Here is a 19,860-nt window from a genome sequence, read left to right on the forward strand (position 1 = left end):
AAACCAGGCTCCAGGCTCTGAACTGTCAGCACAGAGCCCGACGCAGGGCTCAAACTCACAAACCAAGAGATCATGATCTGAGCCGAAGTTGGACGCTTAACTGACTGAGCCACCCAGGTCCCCCAGATATACATATCTTTTAAGGGCTCTTTAAAAAATGAAATTTTGACTGTCATTTAAAACCAAGTATCAAAATAAATTGAACTGAAAGCCAGACCTTCAAATTACTGATCACAATTTGTTAAACCAAGAGTTTTCAAAAAGGATTTTATGAACATTAAAAAATTAAACATTACTTATTGGGGTTTTTTTGTTTTGTTCTACCCTTTTAAAATTTCTGTTTGTGTTATATAAATCTATAAACACTTAGGACAGCACTATAAATAAATGAATGTGTGTGTGTGTGTGTGTGTGTGTGTGTGTGTGTGTGTGCTTAATTTTTTAACTGATAGGAGTACACGATAAAAATTTTTGAGACTGTTGGCTTAGATCTGGAATCAGTAAACTTTTTTTGTGAAGGGCTAGATAGCATGTTTTCAAATTTGTGGCAAATAAGCCCTCTGTCATAATTACTCAACTCTGGAATTGACGTGTGAAAGCAGCCATAGACAGTATGGGCATGGCTACATTCCAATAAAACTTTATTTACAAAAACAGAATGTGGGCTGATTGGTCCTTGGGCCATAGTTTGTCAGGCCCTGGCTTAGATGACTGAAGCTATTTGTTAATCTACAGAAAGCTCATACAGTGTCTTTGGTTAGAAAGAAAACAGTGATGGGAACTAAAAGACCTGCATCTCATCTTGATTTTGTAATTACTTCCGTGAATCAGTTCACCTCTTAGACCCTAGGTTTCCCCATATATAATGTGGATCTTGGATTGAAAATAACCTCCAAAATCCCTTCTCGTTTACTTACTTATGCTATGGTCCTAATATCTCACCACCTTGCCACAGTAGTGGATTTTACCTAGGATCTGATTTACAAACAGAATAAGTGAAAATCTGGCTTAACTCTGTGGGCAAAGTGAGTACAAGACAGTGGAGAAGGTGGCCAAAATAAGAAAGGACAAAAATGCCATTCTAAAAACTTGAAAGTTCATAGCTTATCCCTCTTGAAGGATCCTTTATAGTGCTACTGTTGTAAATGATTGTAGGATTTGCTGAACAAAGTAGTCTCCTCCTGCAGCTAAGATTTATGGAGCCCTTGATATTGGGTTGCTGGCCCTTTATTTCTTGGGAAAGCTGCAGAGTGAATGAAATACCTGGAGTGGAGACTAAAGCTAGGAAATCCTCCCTGTGTGCTGCCTAGGGTCACTGCCATGGAGGGAGCCTCTCTCCTTAAGCTTTGTAAAATGTTTGGTTTACTCTTTCAGTTATTAGGAGCTGGCCTGTGTATGCCAAGCACAACTGGAGCTTCACTAATGCCCTTCATGCACTCCCAGCCCCGGCCAGACTGAATTGTTTGCTTTTCCATGTCCATATTTCCTGACTCTGCAACCTTGCCATTTGAGCTCTGTGTGCATGTGGAAAGGGCCTCTTCCATTGCCCCCATCCCCCAGTCCTAAAAGATACCACTTGCCCTGTGAAGCCTTCCCTGATCCCTCAGCTGGAGGTATCTTCTTCTTCCTCTAAACTTGAGATCATTGTACCAGTAAGTGTCCTCTGATATTTACCCCATTTTTCTGCTGTTACATTTCCGTACCAGATTAGAAACTCCTCGCAGGAGTTTAATTCACCTTGGTTTCTGCTTTCAGTGGCTTGACCAGAGTAGGTGCTCAGTAAATTCGCTGTTGAATGGACATGCCAATTCTGGCCACCCCAGTGTCAGGTTGCAGTTTCCTACCACCCCCAGTTAAGACTCTACCTTCGTATACGGCACAGCCCCACCATGTCACCCTCAGAATCTCGGCCCCTCATGCAGCCCCTTTTGCTTCCCAGACTTCCCTACCCTGATGTACCCCCCTGAATTTAACTGGCCTCCCCTCAAAGTTTAGGTTTCACATGGATCGCCACTTTGGGGAGAGGGATGTACATAAGATTTGAAACCTATAAGCCAATGCCGGTGCTATAACTTTGCAATTTCTTGTGAGAAAATCGGATATGTGTAGAGTAAAGTCAGTTATCTCCCCTACTGAAGCAGTGCTTCCTGTACCAGGGAACAGTTTTAAGGAACTAGTCGGAAGACAGCATAAGCCTTGTTGGTTGATAATCTATTGTTGGGATAGAAATCTGCTGGTATGCGACAGATCCCCTTGAGTAATTTAAGTGTTGTACAAGAATGCCTCCAGTGCCCACGTCTCCCTCTCGGAGGCCTTGGCTGTCCAATTCTTAAGCTGTTTGTGATTCTGACTCAGTTAACACACACAAATATAGGTGCTTCGTTATTTAATATTCCTCTATTAAAATATTCTCATTTGTATAGGGGTCTTCTGTGAACTCAAAGGGAGTCTTTAAGCTTGGAAGGTTTTTATTTGGTTTGGTTTGTTCAGGCTGGCTTTTAACCAAGTCAAAACAAATAGGTGTTTGCTTTTTTCCCTCTGCAGTGAGCAGGCCCAGTGTTAGGTAAGGTTTCTGTTGACTTAGGAAGATGATCCACCAAGTGTAGGGCAAACTCCTTGACTTCTTTTCCCAACAGTAGGGAGGTTGGACCCATTAGCAATGGTTGGCTCCCAAGTCCCCCTGCAAGTATAAATGTTCTTTCCAAAGGGCCAAACATCCAGGATTTGGCCCGTCGTTTTCCATTTCCTGTCTCCACTCAAGGTTTGTCTTTCTATTTGCTACCACTTGTAAACAAAACTTTGCAGTTCTAGCACTTGGAGGGGAGCTATGAGCCAGCTGGATGTTAGGTGATTTTGTGCAATACCTCTGGAGCCAGGGAGGAAGTAATCACCCCCAAAATATGCTTTCTTGTTAAAGTGACAGTCACATATTTCAGCAGAGGTGCTAGAAACAATGCTCCGGTGTCATATTTATCAGTATAGTGGAGCTTTCTCTGGACAAAAGCGGCGGGGGGCTGGGGGGGCAGGGGGTGGTGGTGGAGGAGATGGGAGGCTGTGCCACCGGAACGGAGAGAAATGGATCCAACAGAGAGTGCCGGGAAAGAGGAAATGAACAGTAAATCTTTTTCCAATTAAGAAAAATGAGTGTGGAAGCAGAAAAGCTCCAGAGGGTACTTTTGGGGGAGGAGAGGATCATAAAAGGCCTGTTATGAAAATCCATTACCCATAAATTTTCCTGCAGTAAGCACTGCCTGTCTAGCAAGGATGCTGAGAGTCCTCTCAGCTGACACAGGACATGTGACTCCAGTTAGCAGTATCCACGCGCCATGTCCCATTTCCGTCTGCAGGTCTGCAGTACTGCTTTCCCCTGACAGGGATTCCCTTTCATTAGTCACAGGTTCATAATCTCCACTTAAGGACATCTTGTCTTTGTTTTTCCGGTGACCTTACTCCTTTTGTCAAATGTTTACCAGTGTGATAGCAGCACCGTACTTTTGAAGCTCCGGCACGTGAAATGATGGACCTTTGTACCACGTCACACAACTGTTTCGAATTTGGGGGTGAGACTTGAACTTCTAGATCACGCTAAATTTAAGACTCCTCTAAAATGGGTTCCTACTTTTACATTCACAGATGGAAAGGGGAGTTTCTGCTCCTGGGGTGTTAAGTCTTTGACTATGAAGAGAACCTGCTTGGCTATGTGTCTGTGGTCAGATGCAGTCACTCCAAGTTGGCCAGTGGGAGTATGGGGGCCTCCCGGCAGCCTGCTCTGAGGCAGTGGTTCTGAACGCCAGCTGTACATCCGGGTCCAGACCTATATGCCAAAGAAAGAACCGGCAAAATGTAGTGCTCCCAGTCATAGACACCCTCCGTCTGAATTGGTTTAACATGTGGTACTTGAAAAAAAATTAAGCGCAAGCTTGATTGTCCACATCTACTGTGCGCATGAAAGCAAGATTGTCCTTTAATAGGCACAGCGGTCAGGAAACAGCCCCAAATCAGATTTTACTTTTGATTGGCAGCATTTTAAAAAGCCTACATTTATTAATGACCATATTTATTTAAGGTTCTTATTATGTACGATTTCTTATTAGACAAAGAATGCTACGCTGACGATGAAGAAAAGGTCATATTTATGAAAACACAGTAACAGGTTTATCTCTGTTAGCCATGTTTTATACCACTTGAATAAGAGTTGAAAGAGAGGAAAGTTTGGTTATTTTAATTCTCTAACTGACCACTTAAACATTTCTTTTACTCCTTTTCATTCATTTTGACCAAGGTCTGACTTGAATAACCAAGTGAGGAGCAAAACAGATCTTCCCCATCATCAACCCACTTTCCATACCTACACTTTCTAAACATTTATAAAGGAAACAGTTATCTGTTTGTATCTGACCGAGCTTATTGTTTTAACAGAGTGGGACAGCGGGAAGGGTGCAAATGCAGTCCTGTTTGTGACAACATAAAGAGATTTTAGTTTAACCTCAGGAAGCTGTCATGGAATTATTCCTCCAAAATCTGTACTAAATAGGTTTGACAGATGCTTTCTTCCTTTCAAAATAAAAATAGCAATTCTATAAGAAAGTAAATCCAGATTCTATTCATTTATTTCTACTGCATATCACTAACCACTTATGGACTTTCAAAAAGAAAATGGTACCAACTGCATGAAGAATTAGATATTAACCCCAGTCTCAAGATATATTTTGGAAACACTGTGCCTCATCTATCATTATAAACTACAGCCATTCATAGAAGCCCAGATCAATCTCAGAAACACATAGTTTTATGAAAGAAACCAATCATAGAATGCATATAGGATGATTATGTAAAGTTGTAAGAAGGCAAAACTAAAAAATAAATTTCTTAGGGATGCATACCTTGGGAGTAAAACTACAAAGCAAAGTAAGAGAATAATTAAAATAATCCAAAATTTGGGTCAGAGGTTATTTGTTGGTATTTAAAAATAGATAGAAGTGTGCCTGGGTGGCTCAGTCAGCTGAGTGTCTGACTTTTGATTTCAGCTCAGGTCATGATCCCAGGGTGGTAGGATCGAGCCTCACCTCGGGCTCCGCACTGAGCGTGGAGTTTACTTCGAACTCACTCTCTCTCTCTCTCTCAAATAAAGAAATAGAGGTGCCTGGGTGGCTCACTTGGTTAAACGTCTGAGTTCGATCTCATGGTTCACGAGTTTGAGCCCTGTGTTGGGCTCTGTGCTGACAGCTCAGAGCCTGGAGCCTGCTTCAGATTCTGTGGCTCCCTCTCTCTCTCTGCTCCTCCCCCACTCACACTCTGTCTTTCTCACTCTCTCTCAAAAATAAATAGACATGAAAAAAAGAATAAAAAAATAAAGTAATCATGTATTATACATAGTAGACACTCATTTACAGGTACGAGATATGTTATGTTAGACATCTGCTTAATTTAAAATATTGATTCCAAACAATTAGAATCCATATTTTAAAAAATTCCTGTGACTACCTGCATCGATTTAGAAATGAGTCTCTAAACTTAGGGGTCTGCAGACCATAGGGCAGGACCATCCTGGGAACTGTGTTCCCATAAGCCCTAAGTTAGCCATACAACCCAAGTCAGAATCAGAACTTACAGCACTCCCAGGTCTCTTCTAACCATACGCGATCAGTCAGACCTGATGTATTTATTCAATAGGACATTGCAATCATAATGATGCTAAGAATCAGCTAGCTGCAGCAGTGTGCACAGACAAGTGAAGAGGTTTTTCTTTCACGGTCTGAGGTTTTTTTCTCCTGTGCAGCACATGTTTCCCCATCATGGTCTGTGGTTATAAAATGCATGTGATTATGGAATGTCACCGTTGTATAAAGCATATGGAAGGCAGGTGGTGATAGCTTGCATCGAGGACATACATAAGAACACTAAAGGCGGGGGGGTCCTGGTTGGCTCAGTCGGTTAAGCATCAGATCCTGGTTTCGGTTCAGGTCATGACCTCACAGTTCCTGAGATCGAGCCCCGCATCAGGCTCTGTGCTGTCAGTGCTGAGCCTGCTTGGGATTCTCTCTCTCCCTCTCTGTCTACCCCTCCCCTGCTCGCACGTGCATGCTCTCTATCAAAATGAATAAATAAACTTAAAAAAAAAAAAAACACTAAGTGATGTGGGCACACAATTTTACTATTGGGATCCAAAACTTCTGGTTGGTATGCAAACTTTAGTAATTCTCAAAAGCTGGGGGGGGGGGGGGGCGGGTAGAGATGGGGTGGGAGAAGGGAAATAGATGGAATAGAGCATACCTCTCTTCCTGGGTAAATTCCTTCAGAGTAATATACTATTCCCATATATGCCCTCACCCTAGCAAAAGGCACACCACTGATATAGCAATGAATTATACAATGAAATTCAGCTTATTTTTACCTTCTTTCCCTACCAAAAAAGAAATATATATACATATATGTGTAATATAAGTATATACATACATAAAATAAATAATAAATTAAAATATATAATATATAAATGATAGATTAAAATATTTGTAAATATATATACTCTAAATCAAAGGAACTTTCTTTCATTCTATCATATATTAATTACTAACCGACCAATTGACTATTAGCTATTAGTCCATTTCTAAACATATTCTGCCTTGAAAAAATATTTTTATTTTCTTGATTTTTCTTCTCCATTGTCATTTTTAATGCCTTTCTTTAAGGAATTCAAGGGAAAAACATTCAGAATCGGGCTTTATGTGCATTAAGTGAAACCACAACATTTTTTCAGACACCACATACAAACAAAATCATATTTAAGAGCCTGGAATGTTGCTATAAACCTCTTAACTTTCAAACATACAGTAAATCTGCAGGGCAAATATGAGTCATTTCAGTAGCATGGTCTTTCCCTCCTGATCACGGCATTGCCTGAGATTTTGCTAAGAGCTTTTGAGCAGTTCACAGAGCTGACTGGATACATTTAAAGAATCTGCTTGCATTTCATATTCTGAAAGAAAATCACCAGGGTTTTTGGCACATGAAAAAGAATAATGAAAGTATGTATGAGTCATTTTGTCTCCTAATAGTTGATGAGTACATTTTCAACCCACATGAGGTTTTAACTCTTTAAGTTGGATCCCATATTAAGACCCAGGTTAAGACAATGACCTTAGCAGAACCAAGAACGAGGGAAATCAGAGAAAAGGAATTGACTAAGAAGTTGTTTTTCCTTGGGGTCTCCTCCTGGGTCTGGCCTATGTGGGGAGTGCAGAGCTACAGAAAGCTGGGGATAGGATCATGTTGGGGTTGAGTGTCTCAGTTACAACCTAGAATCGCCCTCTCAACCAAAGCCACCTTCTGTTGAACAGCTCCTTATATGAAAGTGAAAGTCGTGTGGGATGCAGGGAGGGGAGAGCGGATCAGAGGGTTCAGCCAACTATCTACTGGCCTACAAGTTATTGTGAATTTGCAAACAGCCAACTACTGGTAGGATTCCTTCTTTAAGGTGGTGAATTTATTCAGTCTGCTGGAACTTGAGATGCAGTATTCTCTTTTTAAATTTTTTTTTTTAACATTTATTCATTTTAGAGACAGAGAGAGACAGAGCATGAATGGGGGAAGGTCAGAGAGAGAGAGGGAGACACAGAATCCGAAACAGGCTCCAGGCTCTGAGCTGTCAGCACAGAGCCCGACGCGGGGCTCAAACTCACGGACGGGGAGATCATGACCTGAGCCGAAGTCGGTGGCCCAACCGACTGAGCCACCCAGGCGCCCCCAGTATTCTCTTTTTAAAATATAGGAATGTGGCACAGACAGTTAAGGAAAACACAGAGGCTTGGAAACTGATCTGAATGGGAACCTCTCTAAATCTTTAATAAATAGTGCTCCCTTTTGCAGCACATATACTAAAACTACAATTATATAGAGAAGACTAGCATGGCCTCGTACAAGGAACATGAAGCGATCCATATTAAAAACAAGCAAAAAAAAAAAAAAAGTCTGAAATAAATAGGCCCCATCTTCGTGCCTTGAGCCTTTTATTTTCTCTTTAGTTTTCCTCACTTTACCTGTGGGTCTGTGTATGTATCTGCATGTGTGTTTATCAAGCATGAGGAATGTTGAAAAACAAAAAAGGGTTAGGGGTGCCTGGTGACTCAGTCGGTTGAGCGTCTGACTTCAACTCAGGTCATGATCTCACGGTTCATAGGTTCAAGCCCCATGTTAGGCTCTGTGCTAACAGCTAGAAACCTGGAGCCTGCTTCAGATTTTGTGTCTCCATCTCTCTCCCTCCCTCCCCCACCTCTGAAAAATAAATAAACATTAAAAAAAAATTTTTTTTTTTTTTAAAGTTTGAAGGTGACAATTCAAAGTCTGCTCATTGGTGCTCTTGTGTAATCTCTTTCTGTACCCCAGTGGTTCTCTAGTGGTGAAGTTATTGATAGAGATTCCCAGGGGCACCTGGGTGACTCAGTCAGTTGAACATCTGACTTCAACTCAATTTTGTGGTTCATGAGTTCTAGACCCACATTGGGCTTGCTGCTGTCAGTGCAGAGCCCGCTTTGGATCCTCTGGTCCTCTGTTCCTCTTATGCTCTCCCAAGAATAAATAAACATTGGGGCGCCTGGGTGGCGCAGTCGGTTGAGCGTCCGACTTCAGCCAGGTCACGATCTCACGGTCCGTGAGTTCGAGCCCCGCGTCGGGCTCTGGGCTGATGGCTCGGAGCCTGGAGCCTGTTTCCGATTCTGTGTCTCCCTCTCTCACTGCCCCTCCCCCGTTCATGCTCTGTCTCTCTCTGTCCCAAAAATAAATAAAAAACGTTGAAAAAAAAATTTTAAAAAAAAAGAATAAATAAACATGGAAGGAAGGAAGGAAGGAAGGAAGGAAGGAAGGAAGGAAGGAAGGAAGGAAGGAAAGGGAAATAAAGAGATTCCAAGATTCATATCCACACCAAGTATTTTCTGTAGTCTATTGTTTGATAAATAGCTACTTCAGGTATGAAAGACTATTCTTCAGATATATATAAATGCAGTGGTTTATAAGATACAGATTACCTTTTATGTATTGAATTTATAGACACTTTATACAGCATTTTATTAGTAAATAACAAAAATATGAGCAATTGTCATAATATCTTAATGTTTCTTGATATTTTAAAAGGATCCACATTCTTAAAATGTTAGAAACCACTGCTATACAAGATAGAGAAGATTCAATATTTTCTCTGGCCCTGTCAGTTAGCAGAGGACTGTCTTAATGTATGTTGATCTGACTTGGTCATTTGAGGGGAAAGAGCATGGGAACTGTCACTAGGAGCAACTTGGAACTACTGTGAAGACCGATCCCACAGAATCTTTTATTTAAAAAAAATTTTTTTAACGCTTATTTATTTTCGAGAGGGAGAAACAGAGCGCAGGCAGGGGAGCAGCAGAGAGAGAGGGAGACGCAGAATCTGAAGCAGCTCCAGGCTCTGAGCTGTCAGCACAGAGCCCGATGCGGGGCTCGAACCCACGGACTGGTAGGTCATGACCTGAGCCACTCAGGCACCCCAGAATCTTAAATTTAAATGAACATATACTATTCCACTTCCCAGTATCTGCCCTATAAAAACACAGGGGTACAACAGTGCTGTATCCAATAGAGAAAAACTAGGAAAAATCCAAATGTAGGTCAATAGGAAATGGTTAAATAAACTGGGATCCTGTGTAGTAGACGACTGAGAATAAGTTATATCTTGGTGAACTGATTTAGAAAATCGTCAAATATATTATTAAATTTTTTTGAACTGCAAAATAATTATATCATATATACCATGTATGTAAAAAAAAAAATAGAATAGCAAGATTGCACATCCAAACTTGATTAACTGTGTGGCTAACCAGAGTAGTATTGTGACTATCAACATAAAATAAGTAAATTTGTACTCATTATAGACTCACCCATGCTTCTTTTTCATTCTCTCCAGGTCTTTAATCCTAAACATGTAATAAAGTCAACTCCCTCCCCCTCCATAAAAAATGGTTATTGCTTTTTCTTATTTTATTTTTGAACATGATTTCCTGATAAGAGATCTTATTTTGTTAATAAAATACATTGCCAGCATTTTTACTTGAAAACTTTAAGGATGTGCTGTGGTCTTAACTCAGAAAGTAGCAAAATGGAAGAAAAGACAAAATGAAAGGAGATAGGAGTAATGCTCTTCAAACTGTGGGGAACACAGGGTAAAAACAAAATGAAACAGCCTATACTGTAGGTGAAATTCTAAGAATTTTGTCAATGTTGTGCAAGTCTTGAGAAATATTTTATGGGGACGAGAGGGTGAGGGGAGCCCAGGGGCAAGATGAAAACTAGTGCCTCGTCCCAGTGTCTTACTGTGGAAGCTTCCCCACTTCCTCTTTCTCTCATCTAGTATACACTGAGACCCTGTCCTGTCCAAATGTAGACCCCGATTCTCAGTGATTTCCTTATGTGCCATTCTTCAGTACTTCTCTTTGTTTGCACTTTCTGTCCAAAAGGCACAGCATGTAACATGATTATCTTGTTACTTGGATATACTGAGGCTCTTGAGCTCTAGCGGTAAAAACTTAAAACGTCTTTGGTGCGAAAGCCACAGCATTCCAAGAAAGTTTTCCCACTTCAGAGTCCTGTTTTTTTCTTTTAACACCAGAGCCTTTAAGCTGGTGGTTCTGGGAATGAAAGAAAAACCAGCCCTCTCTACTTTTTTCATACCACTGACACAATCAAATAACATCATGTAATTTTTATGGACTTCTGAGATTTTTTAACACTTATTCACACACACACACACACACACACACACACACACTCCTTTCCAAATATTTGATGAGCCATTTTGCTACCAGCAGCGCTGGCCTTCCTGCAGCAGAGCCGATCATATTTTCACAAGGTGCTTTCCAAGAGATGAGCGAAGGTAGTTAGCAAGAAACAAAGCATAATACTCCAGAGTAAACCTGCTTCCACCCAGCGTGGAAATCATGTATGCTGGCCAATCAGAAATTTTTATTTAATAGAGGTGCCTTAGCTATCATTTGCGAATTACCAGTATTTTAGAAGAACAGATCGGGGTCGCCTGGGTGGCTCAGTTGGTTAAGCATCCGACTTCGGTTCAGGTCATGGTCTCATGGTCTGTGAGTTTGAGCCTCGTGTCAGGCTGTGTGCTGACAGCTCAGAGCCTGGAGCCTGCTTTGGATTCTGTGTCTCTCTCTCTCTCTCTCTCTCTCTCTCTCTCTCTCAAAAACAAACATTAAAAAAAAATTTTTTTAAAGAAGAATGGATTTCAACAAAATGGTTAAATCTCCAGTAAACATAGTTTAATCGTTCTCAGATGATTCAGGGGAATCATGAGTCCCACATTCCCAAGACATCTGGGAACGGTGGTTGTCTCTGCAGAGTGCAGAGCACCATTAGACTGGTCAGTGCCGGCATCTGGTGAGGTTTCACAGAAGGAACAAAGGGATTGGTACCCTTTTATTACAATCCAGTGGGCAGTTAGATATGATTTTTACTAGTCAGCAGCATTTCAAATATGTTTAAATCTGGTGTGTGGGAAATGAGAAATGTTAACATTTTGTTTTTATCTCAGTATATAAATCAGGATCCTCTTAAATTCTGAAATGCTAGCTTCTGAGAATTCTTCCTGGATAAATTGTTGAACAAGTGACAAAGTATATCTAGAATGATGTCCTTTGCGGCCTCATTAATAAGACCATAAAGTTGGAAAAATCTTAACTGTCCATCTGTAGATAATAGGTTATATTATAGTTACATCCGTGTAACTACTATGTACATCTATACATACTGTGTTGCTATTGAAAATTATATTTGGCTAATGTGTTGAAAACAGTCACAAATAAAGTAAAGAAACCATTTACGAAATGATAGGTATCACACAATCCCACTTCGTTAACAGTAAAGGTATCTGTGTGTGCATAACAAGATGTCTGGTAAAATACATCGGATATCATTAGTGCCCATGTCTGATATGGACATGTCAGGTAAGGTGTGATAAGGGAGCTGATTTTCACTTTCTCTTTTATACATCTGCTTTTGTCTGGTTGAAGCAAATAAGAAAGGTATGTTACTTTTAGAATCCGAAAAAAATGAAACAAATTAAGTTGTCCATTTTGAAAGAAAAGCAATAAACCTGTGGTAGTAGTGTGAAGGGTCAGCTGCTATGAGAGAGGCCTAAAAGCTAAGAAACTACTGAGGCTCATGGAGGGAGTCTCAGAGTTGAGGAATTTCCACACATATCCAGTCATTGGCACACTTGACTTATAAAGTCAAGTGGTTAGGTGTGCCCGAAGGGCTCCGTCACTTAAGTGTCTGACTCTTGGTTTTGGCTCAGGTCGTGAACTCACGGCTTCACAGGTTCACACCCCGCATCAGGCTCTATGCTGGCAGCATGGAGCCTGCTTGGCATTCTCTCTCTCTCTCCCTCTCTCGCTGCCCCTCCCCTGCTCATGCTGTCTCTGTCTCTCTCGAAATAAATTAACAAACTTCAGTAAGTTTAATAAACTTTACTAACAATAGTAAATAATTAATAAACTTTACTGATAAAGTTTAGTAAATAGTCATATGGTCTGTGACTAAGCCAGCAACAGGGCATGTTGTGATTTAAAATGCCAGGAAAGCATTTTGGCTCCTTGTTTGTTTTTAACTTTGAAAACGACTTTAATATGTTTCTTTATTAGTGCTCATAACAGATCCTTAAACATCTAGCCCTGGCAACTGCGGATGCTAGGCAAGGAGCTACCAAGGTGGGGTACCAAGAGTACCAAGCGAGAAGAGCTAGAAGAGACCTAGGGTGGTCCAGTTGTCAGGCCGCTCCTCCGAGGAGAAATCCAAGCCGAAGAAGAAAGGTTGAGTGTGGCCTGGCCCAGATAGATGGCAAATGTAGTTCACACCAGAGGTGCAAGCCAGCAACTTCCAGCCATGAAGCACGTTGGGTAGGCCGGAGGAGGAAGGCAGTAACATCTCAAATTGTTCAAGTAGAGTGGGAAGTTGAGGGCTTCACGCGAGGTTCCATTTAGGAGAAGTAGGGGTGAGGGGGCTTGTTTCCAGCACAGGATGTCTCAGATGGGGCTTATATGTCTCTTGCTTGTTTTGGAAAAGAAAGGCCCCAAGTCGTAGCCAAGACCTCATGGCTGATGGAGAAACGCAGAAGAGCAATTCAAGCCTTTCTGTTTGATTAGCTTGGGAAGCACTTATCAAGGACTCATTCTCCCTGCTGTGGTTAAAGCTGTCTACTGAGAAAGCCAAAGGAATATTAGGCCAAGAATCTGAAGACCGAAGCCAAACCACTGGGAAGGGCTTCTGACTGCAAACTACAATGTGATTGAATTAGAAAGGAACATTCGATTCATGTCATGCTGTCACCTCAAATTCAACAAGTCTAAAATTGAACTCATCTTTCCTCACAAAGGAGCTCCTCAGCTGAACTTCCCCAGTAACAACAAAATACTGCACTGTAGAACGCCTTACAGTGACACGTCCAGATTTCATCTGATTGTCACACACTCACAGGCGAGGGAGTTTAACTCAGGTTAAAGGGCCACAAGCTAGTAGGAGACCAGTTCTAGAAACCAGGTTTACTGAGTCCTACCCTAGTCATCTTTCAACTACATCCCATCACCCTTCGCTCCATATCTATAGAAATAAACCAGTCAGTTTCTTAGAATTACTGTGACATTTTATTTGTATTGGCATTTGAATATTGCACACCAGCAGATTTTAGTAAGTATGAAGTCAGATTTTCTGCAGTAACAAAGGACAAACCATCCAAACTTTGGAATTGTTAATCTTGTTTTTTTAGGTGAAAAACATTCACAGCATTTGTGTTTTTTTAAGTTTATTTACTTATTTTGAGAGAGACAGAGACAGCATGAGCAGGGGAAGGGCAGAGAGAGAGAGAGAGAGAGAGAGAGAGAGAGAGGGAATCCCAAGCAGTTTCTGTTCTGTCAGTGCAGAGCCCAACGCATGGCTCGAACTCCCAAAACTGTGAGATCATGACCTGAGCTGAAACTGAGAGTTGGACGTTTAACCAACTGAACCACCCAGGCACCCCCATAACATTCATATTATTGAAGTCAAAAGATAGAAACAATGAAATAAAGTGCTGGATCTAGGCCTTAAAATGTCTCGTTTGTAATCTTAACGTAAGCAAACCATCATCAGTTATAGTAGGTTTGTATTGTTGGTACAAATCATATGGTTCTGCTGTTTTATTTTCTTCCATTTGTAAATTATTTTAGGTTTGTCATTGTATAAGAATTATAAGCGTGAAATGTTTACATATCTGAATTTCTATGTGTAGAAATGTAAGTAACATTGTAATAAGAGCACTTTAACTCCCTAGTATAAAAAGTAGCCCACTGCTCAATGCAGCTCCATCCCAACCCAAGGACCCGTCAGGCCACCTTGGCCCTGGGCCAGACGGCCTACCCCTGCCTTCCGGGCACTCTGTATCTCAGTATGTGTTACTCCCTCACAAGTAGCCAAGGTAACCATACGGGTCATTTCCTCTTGAGTTTGGACATCTGTAGTTCCCCACTCCGGTTCTTTATTTGGGAAGAAAGAAGTATTAACAGAAATGGATGTAACATAGTGATAGGGATTGTATAATTTCCCTAACATCTATGTGTGCAAAGCTCTCCGTGCCTTTTCTGCCCACCTCAGCCCTTAGGTTTCTATCTATGTGTACACCTGTGAGCTACCATGATGTGCCCACCATATGGCTGGTAGAATTCTAATGCATGTTTTAGAGCAAAGGAGGAGGACTCTTAGGGAGCCACACTGACTTTGAAGCCATCCTGTCAGTTGTCAATAACGCCTTCCTTCTCCATTGAAAAGGAACTGAAAGGAAAAAATAAAATCCAAGCAAAGAGAGTACCCTACTCTGGATTTTAATTTGAAGTTTGGGCTTATTAATGCCAAAATATGGGTTTGATAACTTGACTCTTTTCTGTTCTTTGTGACAGTATCTACACAAATAATTCATACAACATCCTGAATCTTTTCAATAAGTGTTTTGATTATTTTTGGTTCAGTGCTTTGGATTTCTGCTCCTAAATCTTAAAAGGCTGGTAATGAGCTTAATGAAGAAATCTAAATATGCTACCCCACAGTTCCCTGCACAACCCACTTTTGTGTAGATTTTTTTTTAGTTTAAGCTGTCATTTGATCATTGTAAATTGTCCTCTAGCTAGCGGACTCCTGCTTTTCAGATACTTAAAAGTTTGAAAGCCATTCTGATCAAGTGTCTATGGAACGGAACGATCCATTTAGAGCTCTGTGGTTCAGTCAGTGGTCAAGCCCAGGAAAGGACTCAGGGCTGATCCTGCAAAGAAGCATTGAGATGGTCAGCAGCTGGCGCACTCAAGAGGTTGTCTTCACGATGTTGCAGGATCGCCTACCAGAGGAACGACGACGATGAGGAGGAGGCCGCCCGGGAGCGGCGCCGCCGTGCCCGGCAGGAGAGGCTGCGGCAGAAGCAAGAGGAAGAATCCTTGGGACAGGTGACCGACCAGGTGGAGGTTAATGCCCAGAACAGGTACTGTCCTCTTCGGAATGGAGAATGTCTAAGGTACTTCTTAGCCTGCCTGATGAATGGAACGTGTTGGGCAAAGCATTCCCTTCTCAGCCCAGCTCCACTCTTTTCCAGTCTAACTTGCTCAGTCATTTTTTGGTTATTGTAGGCACCTAATCAGATTGGACAGTCAAACTGATGTAGACATTCAGACACCACTGCTCCTTTCTCTTCCCCTATCCCATCCCCTAAACACACCCCAATTGAAGTGTTTTATTTTATTTTGTAATTTAGCAATCTTTTTATTTACTAAATACAATGGGCTACATCTTTAAATAAGGAAGACTATTTACATTTATTCTTTAGGGTATCGATACCTGTTTTGAACTGAAGATTTATTAGCTTTCTAGTCCTTTGTGCCTACCAGTAGCAAATAGAACTTGAATTTTTAAAGTAGACATGAATTGCAAATGTCTTATTTTTCCTGATATACAGCCTGAATCAGTATTCTCTGATCACTACGATATTCAGCAAGGTGCAGAATGCTGCTTAATGTAATGTAATTATTCGAACAAGCTTATGAGTTTACTAGCACGTTTTTTCCTATACAGGCCTTGGTAGTGACCAGAACAGTGGAGAACCCTTACTGGGTTCAACTTCTTCCAAATGGATCTTTACAGGTTTGCACATATAAGGTCACCTGGTTCATTATGCCACTTGTGAATATATGTAATTTATATGCCCCAAGGCAAAAAAAAAAAGATGAGAATATTTTGGGGTCGGGATAGAGAGAAAAATTAACTTTTATTTTAATAAGACAGTTCCTTTAAGCCCATCTATATAGAAAATCTGAAGGAAAACAGGTCTGGCCTCTTTACCCTAAATATGAGCAGGTACATGGATTTCTGAAAGTCTTAAATTCTGTCAAGCAGAATGGATTCAATAAGGAAACCTACCGGTTAGGTGGAGAGCCAGAGACCTTGTTTCTTGGTAAGTAGCTCCTAATTAGGGAGGAAATACAGCAAAGGGGTTGTGGGTATGTTCGCTGCCTGGCTCTGAATTCCACCTTGGCCTTTCCCTGTTAAACAGAAATGAAAATCATACCTTTCTCTTAGGAATGTTGTTAAATTTAAGTGAGATTATAATACACATAAAACACACAGTGCCTTGCATACGATAAGCACCTAATTTTAACTATTATCAGGAAAATGGTATCAGAGCTTTACAGAGGAGGCCTACATAGTCATCGCTGCCTTTTCTATCCTCAAACTGAAGGGGAAGGGAGAGAAAAAGTTTGTAAATGGCATTTTGAGGCCCCTTCCTGAATCTGGTTATTAGTGAGTGATCAACAGTGGCTTAAAAGTTACTAGTTACTAGTCGTGTTCTTGCTTTTAAAATCTTGCTTCTACTTGGGCTTCTCTTCTTTTTTCATTTACTAGTAGTAGTTATTTCATGCTGTTGATCGATTTACAAATCCTTCTTTTTCATTAAAGTACATCCAGGTCTGAGAACCTATCATTTATCTCTGACATATTAATTATCCACAAGAAGAATTAGTGTTCTCCTTGGGGCTGAGCAACCCTGAGTGGTACTTAACTTCTACTGACGGTCACTGTTGTGATTTCCAAATAGGCAAAGAAAGATCCAGTAGAATCTGTTCGTCTCTTAACTCAAGAGTACTTTCATCTAGCTGACACTTTGGAATTTGCAGTACCTTTTAAAAATCGTTTGAATTCAGTTGATCCAAAGTTCCTTACATGTAGATTTTCCCCTTAAATTCTAAACTGTTTGTATTTTTAGGGAAATTTAATGCATATATGTCTAATTCATGTAGACAGTGTCCTACAGCAGCGGTTAAAGCCAAGAAAGTTTAAAATCCAGCCTTTACTCTGCCATTTCTTACTGTTAAATGTGAAATGTGTTTTGTTTTTTTTTTCAAAATTAAGTGGACTTGAACTTCAGAAGGGCCCAGTTCAGTATGAACCATGAAATTTAATGGAGTTTCTAAACATGGCAAGACATACTCTTCCAACTCTGGTCACAATTTCTGATATCACATAACTGGCTGTTTCCTGCCAGTGGAGACCAACAGCCCTGGCTTGAACTGTAACAATAAGTGCGGTGATGGATATGGTACAGTCTGGTTTTTTGAGATTTTCTTTTCTTTTTTAACAAACATCAAATTTAACTATTTTTTATCAACTACAGAGAAGAAGGGCAAGAGACCCTTTGTTCGTGGAAATCTTGACAAAGAATTTAGATGGTGTATGTATTAGGGTAATATCAGCCACCATAACAATGAGCCCCAAATTTTAGTAATTTAATGCAGCAACATGAATGAGTCCAATGTGGGTTTTTCTGAGTAGTAAATAGAACTGATCACCAACTAGTTTTCCTTTTGTGACTCTGTCTACTCCTGGGGCTTTGAGGTTTTCTGATCAAGTCATCAGACAGAGATGGGAGAGGATGTGCTTCTGCTGCTTAATAGTCTTGGTCTAGACATATCACTTATGCTCACACTCAATTGGAAATTATTGGTCACATGGTTCCACCTAGATGCAAGGAAGAGTGGAGGGCAAGAAATATAATCCTTGACTGGTATTAGTCACCTCCCCGTGACAATGGAAGGAGGAGCATGAATTGTGGTGGACGGTTAGATGTCCCTACCATGGGGGTCACTGGCATTAGTATAGCATCCCCACACTGTAAGGTACACCTGCTTCCTTTCCAAATGCCTTATGCCCCACAGATCCAGCTCAAGAATTCTAGATGACTTGGTAATATGTGGAAATACTATGTGATACTATAAGAATTCCTTCATTTCTCAGTTTGGTCCTTGTCTTAGTTTGAGTTGTCCAGGAAGCAGATTCTGGAGCAAAAAGATTTAAACACAGGCAGTTCATTTGTGAAATGATCCCAGGAAACACTGGCAGCAGTGTGGGAAAGTGAAACAGGGAAGGAAAAGCAACCAAATAAAGGTTTCATTCATTGCCAAGGCAAGTTAGCGCTGCTGGGATCTGGAGCTCAACTCCCCTGGGAGACTCAGAGATCCCGTGCAACAAGGCACCTCACAGTTATTCAGCTCGAGAGGCGAGGGAGCCGAGGTATTTATACACTAATGCTCATCCATTTTCGCTTGACGGCTGGCATAGTAGAGTAGACTCCAGTGGCCAGAGAAGGACTAAGGGCAAAGGCACTCACGTGCTGTCTGCCGAAAGCCCGGCAGGCACGTACTGTTATGATACTATCCGAAGGGATATCCTGGGTGCGCGCGCGCCTGGTACTGCGAGCATCTGTTCCTGTGTGGGTCAGGCTACGAGAATCCAGCTCACCAGCTGACCCAAGCTGTCTTGTTTCTCTTGTCCAGTGTGGCCGATGAGGAGGTCAAGACAACCACCTCAAACACCCAGGTGGAGGGTGATGACGAGGCCGCGTTCCTGGAGCGCCTGGCTCGGCGGGAGGAAAGACGCCAAAAACGCCTTCAGGAAGCACTGGAACGGCAGAAGGAGTTCGACCCAACCATCACAGACGCAGGCTTGTCGCTACCGAGCAGAAGAACGCAGAACAACACCGCCGAAAACGAAGCTGCGGAGAAGGAAGAAAAAAGTGACCGTCGCCAAGAAAGATACGAGCTAGAGGAGACAGAAATAGTCACAAAGTCCTATCAGAAGAATGACTGGAGGGACACTGAGGAGAAAAAGAAGGAAGAAAAGGAAAAGGAGGAAGAGGAGGAAGAGAAGCCAAAGCAGGGGAGCCCTGAAGAAAATCAGGTAGAGGGGCCGGTAGAAGACAGAACAACAGAAACCGAGGCAATGCCGTTGACAACTGGGCAGACCAGTGCAGAAGAGCCTCAAACAGAGGGGGAGGGGGAGCAGGGGTCAGAAGAGGCCGCCCATCGTGAAAGGAGGGAGAGGGAAGAAAAGGAGAGAGCCGAGGCAGAGAGGGCCAGGCTGGAAGCAGAAGAAAGAGAAAGAATGAAAGCTGAGGAAGAACAAAGGGTAGCGGAGGAGAAAGCAAGACTTGAAGCAGAAGAAAGAGCAGCTGCCCAAGAGAGAGAAAGGAGGGAGGCGGCCGAGAGGGAGAGGGCTAAGGAGGAAGAGAGAAGAGCAGAGGAGGAGAGGCAGCGGGCAAAGGCGGAGGAAGAACAGAAAGCTAAGCTAGAAGAGCAAAAACGCCAGCAGCTAGAAGAGAACAGAAGAGAAATGCAAGAGAAAAAGCAGAAAGGGGAAAAGGTAGACGAGAAAATAGAAGGGAAACGGGTAAATGAAAAGAAAGTACAAGAGGATAAACTTCAGACAGCTGTCCAAAAGAAACAGGTACAGTAAACATTTTGCACCAAACGTGTGATG

At 41.7% G+C, this 19,860-nt stretch overlaps 1 protein-coding gene across 10 annotated transcripts in view; it reads left to right on the forward strand.

The window, feature by feature from the left end:
• CALD1 (caldesmon 1) overlaps positions 1 to 19,860 on the forward strand; it is a 187,726-nt gene that overhangs the window by 133,296 nt on the left and 34,570 nt on the right. For 8 of the 10 annotated variants that reach the window (XM_019452817.2, XM_019452814.2, XM_053897271.1 and 5 more), the window contains 2 exons: positions 15,389 to 15,535; positions 18,879 to 19,827. In XM_019452817.2, the coding sequence (XP_019308362.2) occupies positions 15,389 to 15,535; positions 18,879 to 19,827 (1,096 nt within the window). The remainder of the gene's footprint in view (positions 1 to 15,388; positions 15,536 to 18,878; positions 19,828 to 19,860) is intronic. The other 2 variants (XM_019452824.2, XM_019452822.2) reach the window with 1 other exon arrangement.

The sequence above is a fragment of the Panthera pardus genome, unplaced genomic scaffold, assembly GCF_024362965.1.
Source record: "Panthera pardus isolate Hobbes unplaced genomic scaffold, ASM2436296v1 HiC_scaffold_8, whole genome shotgun sequence".
Lineage (NCBI taxonomy): Eukaryota > Metazoa > Chordata > Mammalia > Carnivora > Felidae > Panthera > Panthera pardus.